At 33.1% G+C, this 21,975-nt stretch overlaps 5 protein-coding genes across 14 annotated transcripts in view; 2 read left to right on the forward strand and 3 right to left on the reverse strand.

Moving 5' to 3' along the window:
- LOC125809198 (gamma-glutamylcyclotransferase 2-3) overlaps nucleotides 1-21,975 on the forward strand; it is a 1,073,903-nt gene that overhangs the window by 326,060 nt on the left and 725,868 nt on the right. The gene's annotated exons all lie outside the window — the stretch shown is intronic.
- Nucleotides 1-21,975, reverse strand: part of LOC125809204 (uncharacterized) — a 175,684-nt gene that overhangs the window by 90,704 nt on the left and 63,005 nt on the right. The gene's annotated exons all lie outside the window — the stretch shown is intronic.
- LOC125809170 (BTB/POZ domain-containing protein At1g21780) lies at nucleotides 4,774-7,733 on the forward strand. The gene is made up of 4 exons (XM_049488827.1): nucleotides 4,774-4,935; nucleotides 5,016-5,167; nucleotides 6,540-6,655; nucleotides 6,979-7,733. Exons 1-4 carry the CDS (start codon nucleotides 4,823-4,825, stop codon nucleotides 7,582-7,584), a joined length of 987 nt encoding a protein of 328 aa, XP_049344784.1. The 5' UTR covers nucleotides 4,774-4,822; the 3' UTR covers nucleotides 7,585-7,733.
- LOC125809145 (chlorophyllide a oxygenase, chloroplastic-like) lies at nucleotides 8,772-12,834 on the reverse strand. Its single transcript, XM_049488799.1, has 9 exons — nucleotides 12,699-12,834; nucleotides 11,878-12,114; nucleotides 11,549-11,653; nucleotides 11,062-11,337; nucleotides 10,711-10,858; nucleotides 10,394-10,578; nucleotides 10,189-10,301; nucleotides 9,660-9,954; nucleotides 8,772-9,166 (listed from the first exon to the last, which is right to left on the reverse strand). Exons 1-9 carry the CDS (start codon nucleotides 12,780-12,782, stop codon nucleotides 9,002-9,004), a joined length of 1,608 nt encoding a protein of 535 aa, XP_049344756.1. The 5' UTR covers nucleotides 12,783-12,834; the 3' UTR covers nucleotides 8,772-9,001.
- On the reverse strand, nucleotides 14,237-19,429 carry LOC125809137 (filament-like plant protein). Of its 10 annotated transcripts, none has more exons than XM_049488790.1 (5): nucleotides 19,206-19,429; nucleotides 18,450-18,606; nucleotides 16,669-16,861; nucleotides 14,910-16,204; nucleotides 14,237-14,797 (listed from the first exon to the last, which is right to left on the reverse strand). In XM_049488790.1, the coding sequence occupies exons 2-5, from the start codon at nucleotides 18,570-18,572 to the stop codon at nucleotides 14,393-14,395; spliced, it is 2,016 nt and encodes a 671-aa protein (XP_049344747.1). In that variant the 5' UTR covers nucleotides 18,573-18,606; nucleotides 19,206-19,429; the 3' UTR covers nucleotides 14,237-14,392. The 10 variants fall into 10 exon arrangements, with proteins under 10 accessions (XP_049344747.1, XP_049344742.1, XP_049344743.1 ...); XM_049488785.1 differs by having other exon boundaries at nucleotides 14,237-14,800; XM_049488786.1 differs by having other exon boundaries at nucleotides 16,669-16,864.

Here is a 21,975-nt window from a genome sequence, read left to right on the forward strand (position 1 = left end):
TCCAAAGGCATTAAATATTCACGAGTGTTCATATCAAGGATATCTTAGTTACTATCTGGTTCTTTGATCCAAATTTCGATAGTTTTGATAGGTCATTATTTGTTTAACTTGGTTGTTTTATATCTTGGGGAGATAAAAATATAAATATTTTTTAAGAAGCTTTTAACAAATTATCATTCTTATTTGTTAGATCTGGTTAGATGTGGAACCTTATTGATTGCGAGTAGCAATTCATAATCTTGGTAGTTTGTTAAAAAAAACTCTTGCCTAAATGGTTTCCTTGTTGATTGTTTAACCAAATATGTTAAACTTCAAAATATTGTTTAGCAGATTAGTCATTTGAGAATAAATTATTAGGCAAGTAAACATATTTCCTAGGTAGTTGCACAACATTACTAGGATGAACAAAAGAAAGCTATTGCCATAACAAGTGAAAAGATTGTCAGCCAAAGACTTCTGTTATGAAGTCGTTTCGTTTGTAATACTTTCATTTGTTTCTTTTTTATTAATTTATTTCAATTTGAAATTAAATTTACTATCTCTTCATGCTGTAATACTTTTAACAGATTTCTTGCTTTCGGCACCATCAAAATTGGTAACATTTTTCCACCTTGTATTTACTTACTTCAATTAATGTGATATTTATACTATCGTTAGTTGAAGTTGCTCGCTTTTTAAATTAAAAAAAGAAGAATTAGTATATGTTTGGTGAATATCATATTCTTGAGCATCATTTTTGTTTGACCTAACATATACTTATTAGATGTTAATACATCACATTTACGTCACAAATATATATTGTATTAGTACATCCTAGCTACTACAGCCATACAATGACAAGTGTAGAAGAGCTCGAGAAATAATGTCTACCTATTAGCAAGTGGAAGAAATATGCAGCAGAATGGGTGATTAAAGTCTTAGTAATTCGACGGAGCTTAACAAAAGAGTACAAAAATGCAAATGGTAAAGGTATTCGTTGGCAACTAATATTCATCGATAAAGAGGTAACTCTATTTTATTTTTTTATTATATTGATTACTTAATATGTTGACTTCTTTTGAGAGTCTAATGATTATCAATCTTACGCAGGGAACAAAAATACAAACAACTCTTTTCCACAAAGATGTTCATGTGTGGAACAACTCTTTTCAACTTAATCAAAGATACTACATTATAAATGAAAAGTTAAATGGAGCTAAACCAAACTTCTTATCTATGCATAAGGACCTCGAAGTAGCATTCATTAACAACACAAAAGTCATTGAGGACAAAAGTCAATTTAAGAGTGTAAAGTAAAAAGATGACGAAATGCTACATTGAATTTTATTGTACTAGAAATCATATTTAATTTTTAATATATAGTTCAAGAAATATAGTGTATCTATATTTTTAACATAGTCCTGCTTCCTTTTATGTTTTATTTTTTTTATGATTTTAGTTTTTTTATACATTTGAAACCTTTTGTCTATAGCAAATCGACTTCTAACAAAATGTGATTCAACCAATATGACAATATTTTTGTCTGTATATTTTAATGTGATGTCTTTTATTATGGATGTCATGTCTTTATTTACTTTTCTTTCTTTTCCCTTTGAATTTGTAATTTTTTTCTATAAAGTTGATGTTACACCACCTAGACATTTTGTAATATTTTTCTTTATACGTATCTTTTTTATAGCCAATTTATTTTTTTATTATTAAAATTTACGTTTAGTAATTAAAATATATTAATTTCTCTAATATAATAAAAGGTTTAGTTTTCATGAAGCATTAAAAATATCGAACCTCCAACTTCTAATACAAGATTTGCATGCTATATTTTGTGAAGAGTTATATTCTTATATCAAACTTACATACAAAAGTCCTTATCTTTGAACTTAACTATGAATTTATGTACGCTCCACTATGATATATTTACTTATATAAATTAATTTTTCTAATGTCAATTGGGGGACAAAGGTGCAACGCACGTTCCAAGGATTAGTTATACTAAAAGTGGGAACATCAAAATGAAAAGTTGAAATACCTTTTTACCCTTCAAAACACTATTTCTATTTTGTTTTTTACAAAACCAAATATATATTCTAATAACTATAACTAACTAGATATAGATGGAATAAGTTTTAAAAGTATTCAATGTGCATTAAATTATTTAATGATGGAATTAAGTAAGATGTGTGAATGAGAATATAATGGCCCGTACTTTACTCAAAACATTTTTACATTTTTTTCGAAGCATGAAGAATTCTAAGAGATAAAATTCAATGCACACCACACATTTAAAATTAGTCTAACCTTTAGACTTCTCCAATTGAACTACTATAAAATAGTATAAATACCACTCCTTTTCCTCAAATGGATAAAGGAAGTTGAAAAACTAAATTTCATATGACAACCAAATTACTCGAATGTAAATGACAACTATCCATACAATTATTTTACAAGATGATAAAGTTAGTTTCATCATTTAGACAAAATATGCAGCAATAGTTTGGCTAATTCTCATTCTTTATTTAGGGAAGAGATATTCTTTTTTCGTCTTACATATTGTAAATTGTAATAGAACGCTATCTACTTTGAGTGTTTTGTCGATACCATCATCTAGACAACTTTTTTAGATTTGTGTAATACAATAATTATATCTATTTTCTTTTGCTATTTATTGTAATTCACACTTTAATTATATTGTAATTTTCTTTTGAACAACATCTGAAGTTTCATATATAATGAAGAAAAAGGTGAACTTCATTCGAAAAGTTTTATATACGCTGCAGATTTTAATAAGAGTATGCCAAGAACATCTGTTAGTCCATACAACTTTACACTTCGGATAAATTGGTGTACATCCAATTACAATCGTGACTACATTAATTCATTCCCTTGTCTTTGTTCTTTTGTTTTGATTCTAAATTCTCATTTTAATAAGATCTAGAATTTTACAATAAGAATATATAAATTATATTGTCTTTGGATTAACAGTTTGACACATAAATTTAATAGGGTTTTTTCAGGTTCAATCGCGATTATTAGGATCTGATAAGTATTTGTAAGAAGGATTTATCATTTTGTTTTTTGTAAATGTTATTGTTGGCATTGTATGCATATATGATGGGTTATGTGCAATCAAAATATATTTTAAAATGCATTGTTAACCCTTATGTCATATTAGCGACAATAGTTTTAATCATGATAAAAATAATTTAAATAGTAGGATACAATATACACCAACATATAAGGATTTATATACTAAATAAGTCACCTCATTATTACCACTTTGAGCAATTTTCAATATAATTATGTGTTACATCGTTTAAAATTTATAGATATTTTTAAAAATATTCTATTCTCAATAATCTAATAAAAAGTTTAAATACTTCAAATATTTGTCTTTTATATCCATTTAAACATTTTGAATATGTACCCGATTAAATTTTAGTAATTTTCCTTTTTTTAATAACTTAAGTAATAACTTAGGGTGTGTTTGGTATGAAGGAAAATGTTTTTCTGAAAAACAAGTAGATTTTTGACTTATTTTCTCATGTTTGGTTAGTGAGTAGAAAATATTTTTAGTGTATGGTTTATGAATGAAAAATGTTTTTGAGAAATATCTTTTATTTTTACTAGAGTAGAAAATAATTTTTGAAATTGAAAATATTTTTTAAAAACAAACAAACTTAAATTTTTTTTTCGGGGTGGGGGGGTGTTGCCAGGGGCGGGGGGAGGGAATCGAGGGTAGGGGTGAAAAAATAAAAATTTGAAGTTGAAAATATTTTTAAAAAACAAACTTAAATTTTTTTTGGGGGTGGGGGGCTAGTTTGGGGGGGAGGGGGGGAGGATCAAGGATAGGGGTGAAAAAAATGAAATTTTGAAGTTGAAAATATTTTTAAAAAATAAACTTAATTTTTTTTTGGGGGGTGGGGGTGGGGGTGGGTCGAAGGTACGAGTGAAAAAATGAAATTTTGAAGTTGAATATATTTTTTAAAAACAAACTTGAAATTTTTTTGGGGGTGGGGGTGGGTAAAAAAATAAAAAATTGAAATTAGAGATATCTTTTAAAAACAACTTTTAATATTTTTTTTTCGGGGTGGGGGGTGGTGGTAGGGGACTGGGGTAGGCGTGAGGGTGGGGTAAAAAAAATGAAGTTAAAAGCATTTTTAAAAAAATAATCTTTAAATTATCATTTTTTTATGGGGGAAGGGGGGTAGTTGGGGGGCTGGTTTGAGGGTAGGGATAAAATAAATTGATTTTTTCAATTAAATTTTTTTTATAATTTTGAAGTTGGAAGAGAGTTTTGAAAAATGTTTTTCTTAAGTTTTGAAAGGAAGTCATTTTCCTTAGATTTGAGGAAAATGAGTTGATTTGAAAAACATTTAACCCAACCAAACATGAGAAAATTGAAAAACATTTTCTGAAAAATGTTTTCTTTCATACCAAACACACCCTTAAAGGTGTAATGTACACTCGAGAACTAGTCTTTAAAAAAAGAACAACAAATCAATATTTGTATTTGGCTCTTCTTCGATAGGCGATTCAGTGTTTAAAAAAAAAAAACAAATAAATTATTAAAGTAGAACTAAAATTCATATAGACAGTCATATCTACCACTATATTAAGATTAAGAATTTATGGTTTAATTTCATGTTTGTTTTTTTAAGTATTTATGCTTTATAGATTATGCTTTTTTCTGTAAAAGAAAAAACTTTTTATCTTAATGTCCTTTTCAAAAAGCAAAGACTTCTTCTCAGTTAAGTTTTACTTAATTCCCAAAAATCAAAACTTTATAATGATTCATCAGTAGCAGAGAAAAGGGGGAAGAAGAAGAATGGCAGAGGGCAAGGTAGAGACTCTATCAAGGTTAGCTCAATGGAGGATCGACAATTTCGCAGCATCTACTTACAAAAGATCTGACCCTTTCAAAATTGGTATATGGAACTGGTATGTCTAGTTTTTTCTACTTGATTTCTCTTTATCATCAACTTCAATTGTTTTTTGATGCTGGTTGATGGTTGATGAAGGCATCTGTCAATTGAGAAGAATCGGTATTTGTATATTCGCTTGTTTCCTGAACCTTCTCGGCTTTCGAAAGAGCAGCTTCCTCCTCCTTTTGCTCGCTTTATGCTCCGTGTTTCTACAACTGGAACCAATCGGAGACCTCATATATCTCCTGGTAAACTTTATTTTCAGCTCTTCTGTCTTTTGATTGTATGTTTATTTGAGTATATTCACTATTGCAAGTTGCAGAGGTCGATTTACCTAGCAAAAATAGTTGAAGTTTGAAGATATATCTTTGAGTTATTTTGCTTGTTTGGTGGATTTGCAGAGTTCATTTGTTATTATTACTGTGTTGTATTCGGTATTCCCATCCATTTGCATCATTTTGTTTGATGTAATTTGTATTTTGGTATGTTTAAATGATAAGGTCTGGTTGTTGTTCTGGCAAAGATCACTAGTTTTGGAGAAATGTATCTTCGTTTGAATTTTTGGACGACATCTGTATATGTACCCTTAACAAAACCTGTGAAAATTGAGGGATGTAATATAAAGTGTGACCGAGGTGATTGGCATGGAAAAGTAGTACAATTAAATATATGTATGATGAATTCAACTCTCAAATTCTTAGCTCCTTGATCTATTCACAAAGGTCTGGTTGCAAATCTATAATGTCAATTGTCATCATGGTTATTTCCATCTGCTATGGATGATTTGGTAATTGATTTGAACTATGCTGAGTGGCTAGAGATGAATTTACTTGTATAGTGTTCAAACGCTCTCTTGGAATGTCAACAAAAATCTCCAATCCTGTCCACCTGGAGGGGTGCAAACTCAGACATTTTTACTTAAATATTTATCAAATCTGTTGTGCTCATATCTGAAAAGGAAACATGTTGTACACATATGCCCGGTTCTGAAACTTGTGATTTCTTTGAAAAGGAATTCTTGGACGCATCTCCTACTCACATTATGTTTTTCATTCTAATGTATCAGGTAACCTGTAATTTGGGGGATGAGTATGTACTGTCAATTACGATGGCATGTGTAATATTGGGGGATGAGTCATGGGTATTATATTGTTTGCTGCATGCATCTGTGATGTGGGGGTGGATGGGGGTTACCTTAGGCAACTCGGACTATTGTAGATAAAAAGCACTGAAAAATTAGAGAAAGCAGTTCAGTGACCTTAATGGTGCACATAAATTTTCCGTCTTTATATGGTCAAATTTTTTGTTTTGTCGACCAGAAGAGAAGACTTCATTTGTTCATTAAGAAAAAAGACTTCTCTGTACATGCTATAAATCAAATCTGCACCCTTTCTTGTAGGACAAGATCCTATCTCTAGACTGCCTTAGTGCAGACACATGGAAGTGTAGACTCTTGTGCTTCCTTTTTTTTTTTCTTTGTTTGTCCAGATAAAGAGCCTGCAACTAGTCCATCATACCCCTTGCCGCCTCTATCACTGTTGAATTTCATTGACAATTCTGTATTGACTATATTCAACATGTTATGTTGCATGTATAATTTTGTGGCGGTCCATGTTGCAGTGTATGAGAGGCTGCTTCGAACAAGTGATGACTTTGTGTGGCCTATTGATTCTTGTTTACAAGGTCGATTCATCATTGATGTTGAGTTCCTTGACCTGAAGATCTACACACCACATGTGAGTTCTTGATATTCTGTAGTGTTCAAGTGTGTGTTTAATATGCATGACTGTATGAGATTGCTACATGAAATGGTTCTCTGATAAACTGCCTATCTAGTTGTAACAGATAGGGCTTGTGTATAGGCTTACGTGATTGACTTCTTTGGTTGTTCCTTTGAGCAGATTTTAACTGAAAAAGAACGAAATTTTCCAATTATTCCATTTTACAGAAAATGGAAAAGAATGAAAAGTTTCTTCTCAGCATTTACCAGTAAATGACCTTGATTATATATTGAACTCATGTTCCTTCTCTTAGTAACCTGTGGTAATTGAACCTTTAGGGTGGAGAAGGAAAATCTATATGGCCCAATGACATGATTTTGCAATCTTTAGCTACCCAAAGTACTCTCCAATGCCTCTCTCGCATGCTTGATGAGTCCATCCATGCTGATGTTACCATTAATACGGCTGATGGATCAGTGCAAGCTCACAAAGCGATACTGTCTGCTACTTCTCCTGTATTCCACAGCATGGTCCTTCACGATCTCAGGGAGAAAGAATCCTCTATAATCGACATAGAGGACATGTCAACAGAATCATGCAAAGCGCTTCTCAGTTACTTGTATGGGGCCATAAAACAAGAGGATTTCTGGAAGCACCGATTGGCATTGTTGGGTGCGGCAAACAAGTATGACATTGTAGATTTGAAGAATGCTTGTGAGGAAAGTCTCCTAGAAGATATCAACTCGGGGAATGTCCTTGAAAGATTGCAAGAGGCCTGGCTTTACCAACTAAATAAATTGAAAAAAGGTTGCTTGATGTATTTGTTCGATTTTGGCAAGATTTATGAAGTTAGGGAGGAAATTAACAACTTCTTCAGACAGGCAGATAGAGATCTGATGCTAGAGATGTTTCAAGAAGTGCTCACAGTTTGGAAGCCTGCCTAACATGATGAGGTTTTTGCCATAGTTGTAAATGGAATAACTCTATCTATTAATTTCTAAGCTGTAGCTTTCTAAGAAAGCCATGTTGTATCTATATGCTAATCCTGTGTAAATTTTGTTGAACTTATTAAGGGTGTAATCTGGTATAAGTTGTATAAATGGTTAATCTTCTGTTTGCAAGCACCATGGATTTGGATTTCTCTGTTGTTTGCCGTCTGAACCCTTGGAAAACTGGTAGAAACCATCCAAGTCCAATATTCTTACTAGAAACTAAAAAGGGAATTTAGTAGAGATTTTTTTTGTATTTGTAGAGTAATGTTCTTATTATACAAGTTATTTTCTTTCTGAAACAGCTTCTCTACCACCACGAGGTAGGGGTAAAGTCTATGTACAGTCTAACCTTCCTAGACTCCACATGTGGATTTCACTGATTATGTAGTTGTTGGTTTCGTTAATGAAAAATATTCCTTCATAATGCTATATTACATACGGAATAAATTTTTCACAAGACTCAGCAAGGGAACTACTACGCCTACCTAATTTTGCTGTATAATCCTAAGCTTTTTGTTGAAAAAAATAGCTCCAAAAGTAGTTGACATGTTAAACACCATATGTTGTTTGGGTCTTGCCCAAATAGATTTGTACCATTGGAGGCTACCATTAGCTGCTTAAATGAGAACTCTGATTAGACTTCCTTGTAGTATGAAGTTGTGTGGTCATCTACACTATAATGAGCAGCTTTTACAATGTTTTTGTATCAGGGAACAGTTTTGCATATTGTCCAAAAGTACACGCTACTTTTAAGAGATTCTTGGATCTGCTGCTAGTGTGTTTAAAGTGTCATCTTGCATAACTTTGAGCTCAGTATTTCCTTGCCAAGACTCAGAAATGAAAACATGAAGTGTTGCATCAAGTTTTGTCTCTTGTTCAGCATAGGAACATCGACAACAATAATATACTTTTACTACAAGGATAATATTTCAATACTGTCATACTGATTCAACTGAGTTCAAAACTGCTACCAAAGATCAAAACATCTCTGGCTTCTTGTTTGGCAAAAAGAATACTCATAATTGCAATCTGAGATCAGTAATTATTCTATGACAAGGTGGAACGACATTGCTGGGAAGACTCTAGACACTTACAAAGAACCTATGAGATTTTCCAAGTGCCAATCAGGACAGGATAGAATTGTTGGTGAGGAATGTAAGATTGCTCAAACTGTACACGAACCTACAAAAAAATTGTGTACAGCTATATTTACAGAAGGGGTGTAAGTATCTTCTCACAAGAAAAAATATGGAAAACTGCAGTAAGTGAGAGAGCTTCTCAACAACTGGACTGAATTTTGCTGTGAGCTGACAATGAAGAGATCAAAGTCATCTGGAAAAGTAAAACCCGGTACTTGATGGAATTATATTTATTTGCTGAATGGTAGTTCCTTTTCTCCACTATCTACAGCGTCTCTCCATATTCTATACCTCACACCTAGCTTATCGTAAGACACTGGCAGGTTCCAAATATTGGCGCCATTGAGCATGCGATCCTGCTGGCCAAGAACAAGCCGTAAGTCTTCATTTAAAACCTGTATACAATTTTACAAAGAAGAGAAAAATGTTAGAACATATCTTTCATTTTGATACCCTGTTTATTATATTTATAAAGGGGAAGTTCTTTGCAGCATTATCCTTACTGAAGAAGCGAAAAAATGTAGTAATATCTTATACAGAAGGTGAAATTTTATTTAATATTTGGCAAAATTCTATTTCAGAAGATTATGCTCACAATTATGTGTGTTCTATTTTAGGCAAGTCTAAGTAACTTCCACGAATCAAAGAGTTCGCAAATCTATATTATTGCGATTATGAGCTTCTAGAGCCATGTGATGGTAATCCTAGAGTTCAAGCTCTGATTTTGTTCTATGCTTTGCGTATTTCCAACTTCAAAATGCATCAATTTCCAAGAATGCAGTTTTTCATATATCAGGCAGTCAATATTTCATGAAGTCACTGACTGATGACTTCTATAAGATGTTAATGCAATCACTGTTTTTTACGAAGTTTTGGACAGAAACAAACCTGCTCAGCAAAATGTCTCCAAACGTATTGCATGAAGGGGATGTGTTTCAGCAGGGGAGCAAAATCCAGTGACATTCTATATAATAACCGTGTCTTCTGTCGTGATGCAGGTAAGCAAACATGCAGTTGATGAAGGTGCGTAGAACACTGCTTGGTGCTCTGTCCCTCCAATTTGCCTGGCTTTGAGATGCCAATGGTGGATAAAACCACACAAGGTGGTCTAAATTCCATATCTATTGGATATGGATCCCAATATCCTTGCAGACCAGATGCAGGAGTCAAGAACTTTACCAAGCTGAAATGAAAAAAAGAAAAGGTAAATTATAAGTACGTAGACCTTCATATACTACACAATGCACAACTTGAAAGCATTACTTATGCCTTAAAACTCATAACTTGGACCAGAAAAATCTAGTTTTCTGGAAAACCATATGAAAATAAATAGAAAAACAATCTACTCTTTGATGAACTATTGATATAGTATTAAACGTCTAAATAATAAGCATCATATGATCATGTCCATTACTACCTTGGTACACTCCATCCTTTAGCAAAAGTTGATGTATGAGTGAAAGGTGCATGTGCAAGATCTAAAAGATTGTCTAAAAGTAGTCCATGTTCCACCGGAAGTTCCATGACTATCTGCAGTTTCAATGAAAACAGTCGTAAGGCAAAATACTCAAACATGAGTTGTAAGATAAACAACTGAAAATCTAACGGTAGTGATTTCAAACCTCTGCATGGATCTGAAATCCAGAAGGTGGTAGTAAAGAAGGAAGGGTAGCTGCAGGTGGATCATTTCCTGGCCAAATCCATATCATTCCCTCTTGCTCAAAGCAGGGCAGTGCTTTGATCTTTACATTCAGTAATCTTGTTGATGGCATTTTCTCACATTTCCCGTCAGTGGAATACTCCCATCCTAAATTCATTTCACAAACATCAAAGTTAGTGTCAGCTATTTCATGTCCTCTACAAAACCCATTTAAAAGCTATGTTCATCTCCCAAATATGAACTCTGGTCTGAAAGTGGAAGGATTCAAATTTATCTCACCATGATAAGGGCATTGGATGCGACCCTCATTCACTGAGCCAAGATCAAGGGGGCAGGCTCTATGTGCACATGTATTCCGGACACATCCAGGTTTTCCATCAGCCCCACGAAAGATCACCCACGATTGCTCAAAGCAATCAATCGGTAACTGAAAAGATACAGTTTACAGTCATCAATAGAAGAGCCAAAAGAATAAACAGAAGACCATAAAGTAGGAGAGCAGATCATATAGCTTGTTAATTTGTTTTGGCATCATAATTTTGCATCTACATGGTTTTTTGTGTTTTAAATCAAATGTTTTCTTTCTTCTAGGCAAAAGAGACTATGGCAGATATGAGAGAATTGACTCACCATGGTGTCATCCTTAAGATCTGCGGAGAATGCTACAGGGTACCAAAAGTTCTTCAAACGGGAACTATAATCTTGGACAGGACCTGAGACATTCAGCGTTCTTCGGGGTTGCTTGCTTTTAGGAGTGTCTAATAATCCTGTTGACGTGCTTGCAGAGGAAGACGTGCATTCTGATTCTACTGTGCTTCTCTCTTGCAGAAGCCTATCGTTAACCAGCTCTTCCATGTAAGCTAGCTTATCTAAAGCAGCAGAAACCCGAGTCTCTGATATATGTACCTGTTGAATTGGTACTAAAGATATAAAGCTTTATACTTATGAGAAATAAGCAATATCCTGGAAATGTTTTTCTATATAACTTTCCATTTATTTTTCAGAAGACTCGTTTCAATAAGTTTGACATCTCGAAGGGAAATCACCCTGAATATCCACTAGTTGAGAAAACTGGAAACCAGAAAATGAAATTTGTATGAAAATGAATTTTCCAAACCTGGTTGTGGGCCTGAGAAAGTTCTTCTTGCAACTCTGCAAGTTCCTTCTTCATTGTTCCAATAGATTTATAATCGCGTGCTAGAGGGTTTAGTACTTCCACAACCTAGTTGCATAAACTGATTAGAATACGATGAAGATCAGGAAAATTTGAAACAACTCTTAAGGAAAGTATACAACAGAAAGTAAAAAAGGTGAACTCCATTTGGAAAGTAAGGAAAATGAGAAACAGCAATGCAACAAACTTGTAAATAGACCAAGATAAAGACGGTGGATGTTGTATTTTACCAGGTTTCCAAGTTCAATACACACATTAATTCAAAGACGTACCTTTTCGTGTAGGAGCATTATAGTAAGTACATCTTGCCTAGCTCTCCAATCACAGTATTGTAGATCATATCTAGCAACTTCTAAAGCTTGATTTGCATCCAAGAACTTGCCTTTACTTTGTGGAACTTTAGTCCTGGGATCTTCCACATTAAAGAGTGTCAACCAGGAACTTTTCTTATCTGGACTCCCACCCTCCTCCCCATACACTGCAAATACTCCAAAGCTCCCTTTGACAAACTGATTGTGAAAAAGATGCAAAATCAGTAACCAGCCAACTATTTTGCTCACACAAGGAAAATGCAAGTGACATATGACTCTCCATTCTGATATAACATGATAAATAGACTAAGCGAGTACTCGATTACACGACTCAGAGCTTATTCTTGCAGATAGTCTATGGACAATCAACTTAACTACCATTTTTCACTTTTGAAAACGAAAACTCTTTTTTTCCAAACACTCAAAATTTCATGACAAAAAGCACCTAACTTTCAAGTATTGTGAAGAATCAGAACTCTCCACCAGAGTGCAGTAAGCTTAACTGACTAAGATTACCAACCTATGCCACAAATCTTACCAATCACTAGTCAAAATTGATCAACCTTTGACACTATAAACATGTTTCAAAATGCAAAAGATCATAACCCTTTGTGTTTTGAAATCTCTATACACATAACCAACAGCAAGAAACTGACTTTTATGATCCTTTTTTCACTACAATTTCAAAAAGGGTCTCCATAAACAAGCTTAATCAAGACAAAGAAGCAATCTTTTTAGTTTCTTGCAAACAAAACACCCAAAAAAAAGAGAGTAAAGAATACCTTTCTAGTATAAGACTTGTTAGAACGGCACAAAGAGAAAGGAAGAGAAAGTGAAATAGCAGTAGCAGTAGCAATGGCTGTCATGATAAATTTTTTATCTTTTTTTGTATTTCTTCTCTCCACCTATTTAAGAAATAAACAATAACAGCAGATTTTTCTGTTTTTCTAATGTTTTTTGTTTTGTTGATAAGAGGTTGGTGTTGTGCGCAATCTCTGCTGACCTCCCATAGATTGCCACGTGGAAATAAGTGGGACCCATATGTTTCACTCGTGGCACTTTCCAATTCCACATGATTCTTTCTATATTTACTACTGATGCCATTTCTTAATTTGACTTCTCTCTGCCAGCATGGATGCTGGAAGATATCTTACTCTTATCTCTTCTTTGATTTTTTTTTTTATAAGAATCTTCCTCTTTTAGTGAACAGTCCTACTACTTTATGTGTGGCTGAAAAAGTTTAGGTGGTCACGTGAGATAAAAATAATAATTTCGATATAAAATTTGGTGATTAACTTTATTTTATATTTGATTTGAAGTATTAATTGCTAGTGAAATTATTTTATTTCATCATTTATACTAAACTAGTAACTATTATTGTATACATAACGAATTAAAAGACTATTTGCTTTTTTGGATTTTTTGGGTTTGGAAATAATATTTGGGGTCGAATAGAGTTTTGAGTTAGGTCAAGTCTCAAGTCGAGGTTAGGGTCAGGAGTTAGCTAGTAGGATCTTAGGTTGGAGTCAGGGAGGAGGAGTTGAGTTCTAGATATGTTTGGAGTGTTTAAATTAGTCTATCTTATGAGACTAGTCCTATCATTTTATGTCGCCCATTGATGAGACGTCAGGAGGAGAAGGAGGTTTCAAATTGGTGGTTGTATCACGGAATTGATGTATAAAGGTGTTCGGAGTGTTAAATCAAAGTTAAATGTCAAAGAGAGCTTCAAGTTAAAGAATTTATAGCAGCAAAAAAGTTTCAAATGATCTCATACATAATCTAACTTTAAACGAGTAAATCTCCCGAGCTAAATGCCCATTTACAAGACTATCCAAGCGAGATAAAAACTTTACCAGTCTATACTCATTAAAAAAATTATAACACTTTTTTGAACGGTATATACCTTTGTTGTATATAAAAAATTATATTATTGGTAAGTAATACAACAATAAAAATAGATGAATCCCACCATTATCTATACAACATGTAAATTATACATCGATATTTTGTTAATATGTTTCATAAATAAGTATGAACTGTAATATTTTATAAAATATGTATTATTTTAGGTAATTGTTTTTCCCACTAATTTTCCTATAAATAGTGTATGTAGTACAAAATTATATCCATATTAGTTGTACTGAACAATTACCAATCACATGTTGTAACTGTAATTTATGACAGAATTATTTTCCATACCAAACTAATAAACCTCTTTTCTTGAAAGGTTATTTTCTTTAGGGGATAGTTATTGTTTCTCAAGAATGTAGTTAACTGGAGAAAGTAAACTAGAAATGGATTAAATAAAAAGAGGGAGATCAGCCAAAGCAGTGTAAATTCAAGGTGTCTATTGCTATTTGAAGCTTCTCAAGATATTCATCATAACTATTGAAGCAAACAGTTTGCTTATCAAACAGAATTTGATCAGCCATGTAATTGATGTCCACCAAATTATGTTCCAACATTCTTCCTCTATTTATTTATCCTCGATAACTTTTAGAGCTGGAACTCCACTCTTACTCCGAGAAAACAACTTCCCAAAGCCATTTTTGCTTTTGCTAGTGCTAGCCTGAGTAGTGGATGAAGTAGATGATGAAGATGAGGATGCTGGAGATTCCCCTTCATTTCCGTTTGTAGAATGATTCACATTCTCTTCCTCAACCTTGGTAGGATCAGAATCACGTTTTGGGGTAAATGTCTCGTTTACATGCAACTTCCATAGTTCTCCGCCTGCTTTAGCAACAACTGATCCTCCACCAGGAAGATTTGCAGTGTCTATCAGGAAATCTTCTAGAGTAGCTAGGGATTGTAGCTGTTTCCCAAGGGATGCAATTGTTTTCTGGCATTCTGCAAGCTTGTCAGCAGCCACTGCTAAATCCTCCTGCTAATGAGAAAGTTCACATACCATTATTAATTTTCATCTTTTTTCTTCATATCGATGTGTCTATACATGAATGACAAACAACACAAGATAGTTTGAGAGAAAGAGCTACCTGTTTTATTTTCAATTCACCATTTGAACCAGAAGTTTGCTGAGCTTCAGCTTCCTGGGCTCTTTTTCTCAGCTCGTTTTCCAATTCACGATACTTAGCTTCCATGTCTGATGACAAGGATTTTTCTCTTTCAACTTCTGTCTTCAAAGAATCAATATTTACAGACATCGTCCGTGCTTCTACCTCCATGCCATAGAGTTGAAACTCGAGCAACTCTTTTGACTCATTCACCACATCTAGCTCCTTCTGCAGGCCTTCCAACCTGGTTTGAGTTTCCTTAAGCTGCAAAGAGGACACTTTAAGGGCATCTTGACTCTCATTTAAAGCATTCTCCAGTTCAGTTTTCTCTGCTTCAATCTTCTCCAGCTTTTGTTCTAATTCGGCCACCCTTTGTGTAATGGAATTGTAATCTGCTGCCAAAGGGTTCTCAATATTGGGGGAATCATGAGGAACAACATCAGATGCTACTGAAGGTGTCTTGTTTGCAGTTTCAGATAATGCAGCAAGTTGCTCCATCTCCAAGAAATCATCCATCATATCGATTTCTATAGAACAGGCAGCAAGAGTTTTGGGCATGGCCTTTTCATTCTTAAATTGATCAAGCTCAGCAATGAGTGCTGAAGCCCATGAATTTGAGCAACTTGGTTCATATTCTCTTGTTTCCAGTTTACTCATCTTGAGGGCATCATTGTCAACTGTGTTTAACCGCTCTCCACTGTCAGACTGACTATCGGTGACAGAGTCCACATAGAAAGATGAAACAGCAGAGGAGCGTTGATCATTGAATGGGGATGATTTGCGAGCCATGGCCTGTAGCTTTCGACACTCAGCTTCAAGTTTGGTCAGCTTTTTTATGCTTTCCAGCTGCTGCTTGCTGGCAGTTTCTGCAGCTTGAGTGCTCAAATCCCTCTCAATAGTCCTAATTTCCAACACTTCTGAACAAGAGAGAAGTTCAATTTTGAGAGCTGTGTTCTCTTTCTCTAGATACTTAAGCCTGACAAGGATATCAGGATCAGTAGAAGTGGGCATTTCAGCTTTACCAGCCTCCACTTGTGTCTGGAGCTTAAGTAGCTGTTTCTCAAGTGCAGTTTTTTCAGATTCCAATTCATTTTTTTCTGCCATAGCATCTTGAATCATTTTCTCTTGCTCATCTCTAGCTTGTCTCAACTGTCTGACACATTCCTTGAGTGCACCGTCGAGATGACTGACACGAACTTCCAAAGTCAAGTTCTGCTGCACAGCTGCATCTAGTTGTTGCTTTAGAACTGCAACTTCATTTTCTGCCTTTTCCCAACCTACCAAGATGATAAAAAGCATACAGGAAATTATCAGACCAAAAATCACTTTCTAGAAAGGTGATGAAAGAGGCATATTCCACAAAATTGTTTCAGCATGTGAAACACATACCAGAAAAAGGGGTGTACATGAAGAGACAGCCAAGAGACAAATCTTAGCTCCTGTTTGGACATGAATATTTTTTCCTTTTGTTCCAAAAAAAGAATTTCAAAAGTGTTTAATTATACATTATATTGATTTCTTGAAGAAAGAAAAAATTGAAGATGAATTTCAAGTTCAAGTGAACTTTTTTTTTCCACTCACAAAACTTCTATTCATTTCAAGTTAAATGCATGTCCAATACACAACTACCTCTTCCAAATACCCTTTTTACAGCTTTTTTGTCAAATATCACATTTTAATGTTCAAATGCCTCAATTAGATTGCAATCACAACAGAGGAAGAAAGAAGTGGTAGAAGATACCTGCAATAGCTTCTTCAGCAACTTTAGCATGCTGCTTAACTAAGTCTTCTTTGGCGCTAACATTAACAAGAGCAGCTGATAATTTCTCTGTCAAGCATCTCAAGCTTTCCTTGGATTCATCATCAATGGATGCAGCTTTTGAGGTTACCTCTGGTGACTGCTTGTCATGGTCAGGAAATTCTTTTAGTGCATCCTGCTTCAATGAAAAGAACGGGTGATCCTTTGTCGTAAAAGAAGTAATACAATAGCTAAAAATGTTAAAGCTTTTCTCAAAAAGAAAATGTTCTAAATTACACATAGTTGGTTCTCTGGCAGCTAGTCAGTAAGAGATCTATTGAATGATTTTCGATATGAGACAAATGACCCTACAAAGAAGCTATAGATGGTGCAGTGATAAGGACAACATTTTCTTCAACAAAGCAATAGGAACATCTATACACTTATTGAGACCATCTAATCTTAACAAAAAAAAAATGGTCAAGGGGTGAAAGTATATTCCTTATCAGGAAGAAACTGCATGACTACTGCAAGAAACATCACTTATGAAAGCTTTTGGCACTTTCTTTCCAAACCAAGATCTTACATCATCTGCTACCATCTAACCTGAGAAACAGATCTTTATACTGGAAAACATATCATGGCACCAAACTAGAGGTCAATCTTCAGTCACTACTATTTTTAGCTGCACATATAAATTGCTATTCAATCGTCCTCTGCAATTTACATTCACTATTTCAGGAGATGCTCTGCAGATAAATAAACTGTTTGACGCTCAATTAATATGATCTGACATACTCAATTCTATCACAACAATCACTTTTATGTTGCTTTTTGCCTCATATAGATCTGAGATTAGTGAATTAACTACAATCTTGGATTGCAAACTTTTAATTTAATAAAACCTTCAACTCTTAAAAAGATCACCTCAGATTCATTAAACAACAAATTAGTATTATACCAATTTAGTTTTATAGATATCATAAATCCCTTCTATGAGGAACTTAGTGTTCTTTAAAAAAGCCATGAAACATAATTCTTCCCAAGCACCTTAAAAACTGGAACTTTATACTAATTCAATAAGAACAAGTGTAGCCCCACAAGTAGGGTAGGATGTACACAGACCTTACCACTACCTTTGTTTTGTGGGGGTAGAGAGGTTATTTCCAATAGACTCTCGGCTCAAAAAAAGTGAAACCAAAGCAGGATTGGAAGGAAAATAACAACAATAAAATAACAATATATATACTAATCCAATATTTAGGTAAACATTTACAATAGATAGGTGTTAGGAAGTACAGGGGAGAAGAATTATGGCTCAATTTAAATGTAGAAATTGGATAAACCAAGGAGAAGGGCCGTTCTCTAGATGATGACGGGCAGTCTGGTGGTTCAGCAATATGGGGGGCTATCTATTGTGATTATTTGTCTACAATAACTATAAGCTAGTCATTTCTATAACTAAACCAATAGCGAAAGCCTGATAATGATCAATACGGACCAATGAACTTTCAAAAATCAAAACTGGTACATATATATGCAAGTAGAAAGAAAATACAGCACTCGCAGACGAAAAACTTTCAGCTGTCAGTGTTTGAGCTGCATATTTAGCTCAACCATTATCAATTCAAAATCCAGGGTGCAAGTGAAAATTAAATGTGAGGTTTCAAAAAAACAGCAGCTTATCTTTTCCAACCATGTGATATAAGATTATTCCATATCAGCACAATTAACTGAAAGACCAAAAAAAGAAAAAAAAAACTCTTTCTCCTTTTGCCTTTTACCTGCTCATCGGAGTATCTCTCCGAATATGAAGACAAAGAACCAGAACTCTCCGTTTCACCAGGGCTCTTATCGGAAGGTCTCCTTTTCCACAACCATTTCCTCTTTTCCATCTCAATAACCATTTAATCTCCTAAATGCTCATAGCATAATGTCCATCTGCATATAATTGAGACCCTCAATCAATAACAACACAACAAGACATTAGTCCAACAGAAAAATGACCCAGATAACCTCTGAAATGACTAAGCTGCATCCCAAATGCAAAGAAAGAACTGATATACCTATGCCCTAGAGAATACAACAAGTTTTCCAAACACACTGTCATTTAACAACAACTAAAACTTGGCTTCGAGTTCATTCAGCTTTCCTTCAAATCCACTCAACTATCCATCTAAACTCAAAAAATAAGCATTTTGAACTATAGATAGAACAAAAACCAAACTTTACCATTACTCTTGATCAAAAAAACAAGAAGCCCCCATCTAAAGCAAACCCATCAAAAACCTCAAAAATCACAATCACACCCTCTACCCAAAAGTATTAATGGCAAACCAAAGTGACATTTCCTTTGCAATAGAAAATGACCTGACCTCAAAACACCAAGCCAAAAAGGGACAGAGGAATATTTTTTAACAGATCCATTGCTGGCCCATTTTCAGTTTATTGTCTCCAAGATTAAATATGAACAGATTATATGACTCTACTGTTTCAACCCAAACTGCAAAAAGAAAAAGAGAATCAAGAAATCAACATACATTACTGTAAAGAAGCAGAGAAACCAATAACAGATGAATTGGGGTATCAAGATTTCAGATTGATGAAACAATAAACAAATTCAGCCAGTCAAAGATCTGTGCTGTGAATTGTCAGAGAACAAGTGCTAACTACTCAATTATATCCAAAACCCAGAAGCAAGAAGCCTCTATTCATTCAAATTTCTCAAAAAAATATAATCTTTTTTTAATATATGCTGTTTTTCTGGAGAAAAAAAATTATTTTTTTCTGTGTGTGAGAGATTTTTGAAATAGCTAAGGGGACCCAGAAGAGGAGCGCATGTGATGTGCTGAAATAGAACAAAGGAAGAATGAGACTTTTTGGATCACTTTTTTCAACTTTCTTAATGCTCTTCTGTTTTTTTCCCTTTAGGTTTTTTTTTTTGTTGTCGTTTCATTTTATATGAGTTAGTTTAATTTGATATAGAATTTAGAAAAAGAAATAAACGTGTATTGGTACTTATTAATGAGTATAAAATAAATGACAAATATTTGTGGGGCTATAAATTATTTCATAAAGGATAAATAGATATTTTAAAGTTAAATTATTAAAAAAGTATTTATTTGCTTATTTGTTTTGAAATTTATAGTTTAATACTCAATTCCCGCCCAAGAAAGATGAAGTGAATTTTTTATTTGTATACTATCGAGAAGTAGTTCAGTAAATTTGAGTACAGAAACTAAAAAAAAAAAAAAAAAAAAAAAGGTGGAAATGTCACAAATACCCCTTATTGTTTTTGAATATACTCATTTTAGGGTGTTTTAATTTGTTTTGATTGAAGGATAAAAAAAGAAATGAAATAAAAGGGATTACATTTTAATTTCTTGTTGATATGTCTGGATTTAAGGACAAGTAAAGACAGAATCTTGAAGTTGTAGTAATTTTAGCTGAAGGCTGAATTTGAAGCTCTAATTTGGTCTAATAGTTAAAATTTTGGTGTTATCTTGATTTGTATGAAAATTTGTCGTTTTAAGATCTCAATAGATAACGTCACTTATGTATGGTACACTTTATTATGTTTTGATTTTATATAGTACTTAAACTATATTCTCGATTGATTTGAATATGATAAGAAATAACTTTCATTATATAGGTTGGTTTGACATGAATTAATTTAAATATAGTGTTGTATATGTGCTTGTTGAGGCATTTTCTTGCCCTCGGAAGTTTTCACGTATAGCATTCTTGATCGGGAGACGCGTTGTTAATTATCCTTTGATCGATCTTGTGTATCACATGATGTGACGGGTTGGATCACTTCACACAGAGTAGAAGGTATTATATTTAACTTTTTTTTATTTTTTATGATTATATTCAATAGTCACATTGAAATCTGACTAAATTTAAATTTACATCTGAATATATATGCATCAACTCAATATTACTAATTGTTCACCCATTGAAGGCCACATGTGTTGGGATTTAGAAACTCCTTTAAGCGTACATGCATGTTGGGTGACGTAGAATGAACTACATGGATCAATCAAAATATGCTTAATTGTATAATTAATAATACTATAGAGTATAATATATATTTAAAGAAGTGTCATTGTGTGTAATTGAGTTAGATTATCTCGAGTTTCTTGCACATGGAATGTGATTATCAAGTCTGCCTTTGTGTTGAATATTCTCTTATATATAAGAGGCCAGGAAGTTGCACATCAACGACGTGTCTGTTTGAGTGGTGTGCTTTTAAGTTAAAGGTGGATCTCACATTAAGAAATTGTAATTAATTTTGTTTTAGTTTATTTTTTATTTTTTTAATCTGTTATATATTTAAAAATCATGTTATATAGAAGTGTTATAAATCACAATAATTTATAATTTAAAATGTTCTATTGAAAAATTACTTAAAAGGTGCTATATATAAACCATAATAATTAACAAATTAAACTATTTTGATGTTTAATAAGAGGCCACAAACACACAATTCTTAACAATACGTTATACATTTAAAATTTACTTAATAATTACAACAAATCAAAATAATTAATAACTTAAAATATTTTATTTTATATTTAAAAATTACATTAAAAGTAATATGAATAATAATAAACGACTTAAAATATTTTCAAAAACATACAAGAAAAATTGATTGTTTCTCGAAATCTATTGGGGCAACATAAATTGGGGCATATGGAATGACATGTATTATTTGGAAATTACATAAAAGGTAATATCAATCATAATTATTAACAATTGAAAATATCAAACATTACTCTATAAAAAAATTGTTTGACTTTCTGACTTCTTGTATTATTTGAAAATAACATAAAAAGCATTATAAATCATAAGAATTAATAACTTGAAATATTTTAAAAGAACACATAAAAAATTGATTGACTCTCCCAATTCCATTTGTATCACATAAATTAGGACAAATAGAGTAACTTACATTCAACTCATCCTGACATGCGCTCCTATATCTAGTATGTCTCATAACATTGCAGAAGTAAAATAACTAACTACATTATCTTTAAAAGATTTCTTTTGAAAAAAAATAGTTTATTAGTATTTTTTTTAAAAGCAAATTTATCACTAGACAAAGTGTCTAGCGGTCTTTTATTAAAAATAAAAAGATATCAATAGGGATAAGTATAAGCAAGGGGGCTAGACCTTACCTTATTAATCCTAATGAAGTACCTAACTTCTACTAACTAACAAGCATGAAGAACATAAGAGCTATAGAGAACTAAATATTTTGTGATCAGCATAGAATTTGTAATGCACTTCATGATGATATTACAAATG

This window comes from Solanum verrucosum, unplaced genomic scaffold (genome assembly GCF_900185275.1).
Source record: "Solanum verrucosum unplaced genomic scaffold, falcon-dt-bn FXZP01000062.1, whole genome shotgun sequence".
NCBI classification, from domain to species: Eukaryota; Viridiplantae; Streptophyta; class Magnoliopsida; order Solanales; family Solanaceae; genus Solanum; species Solanum verrucosum.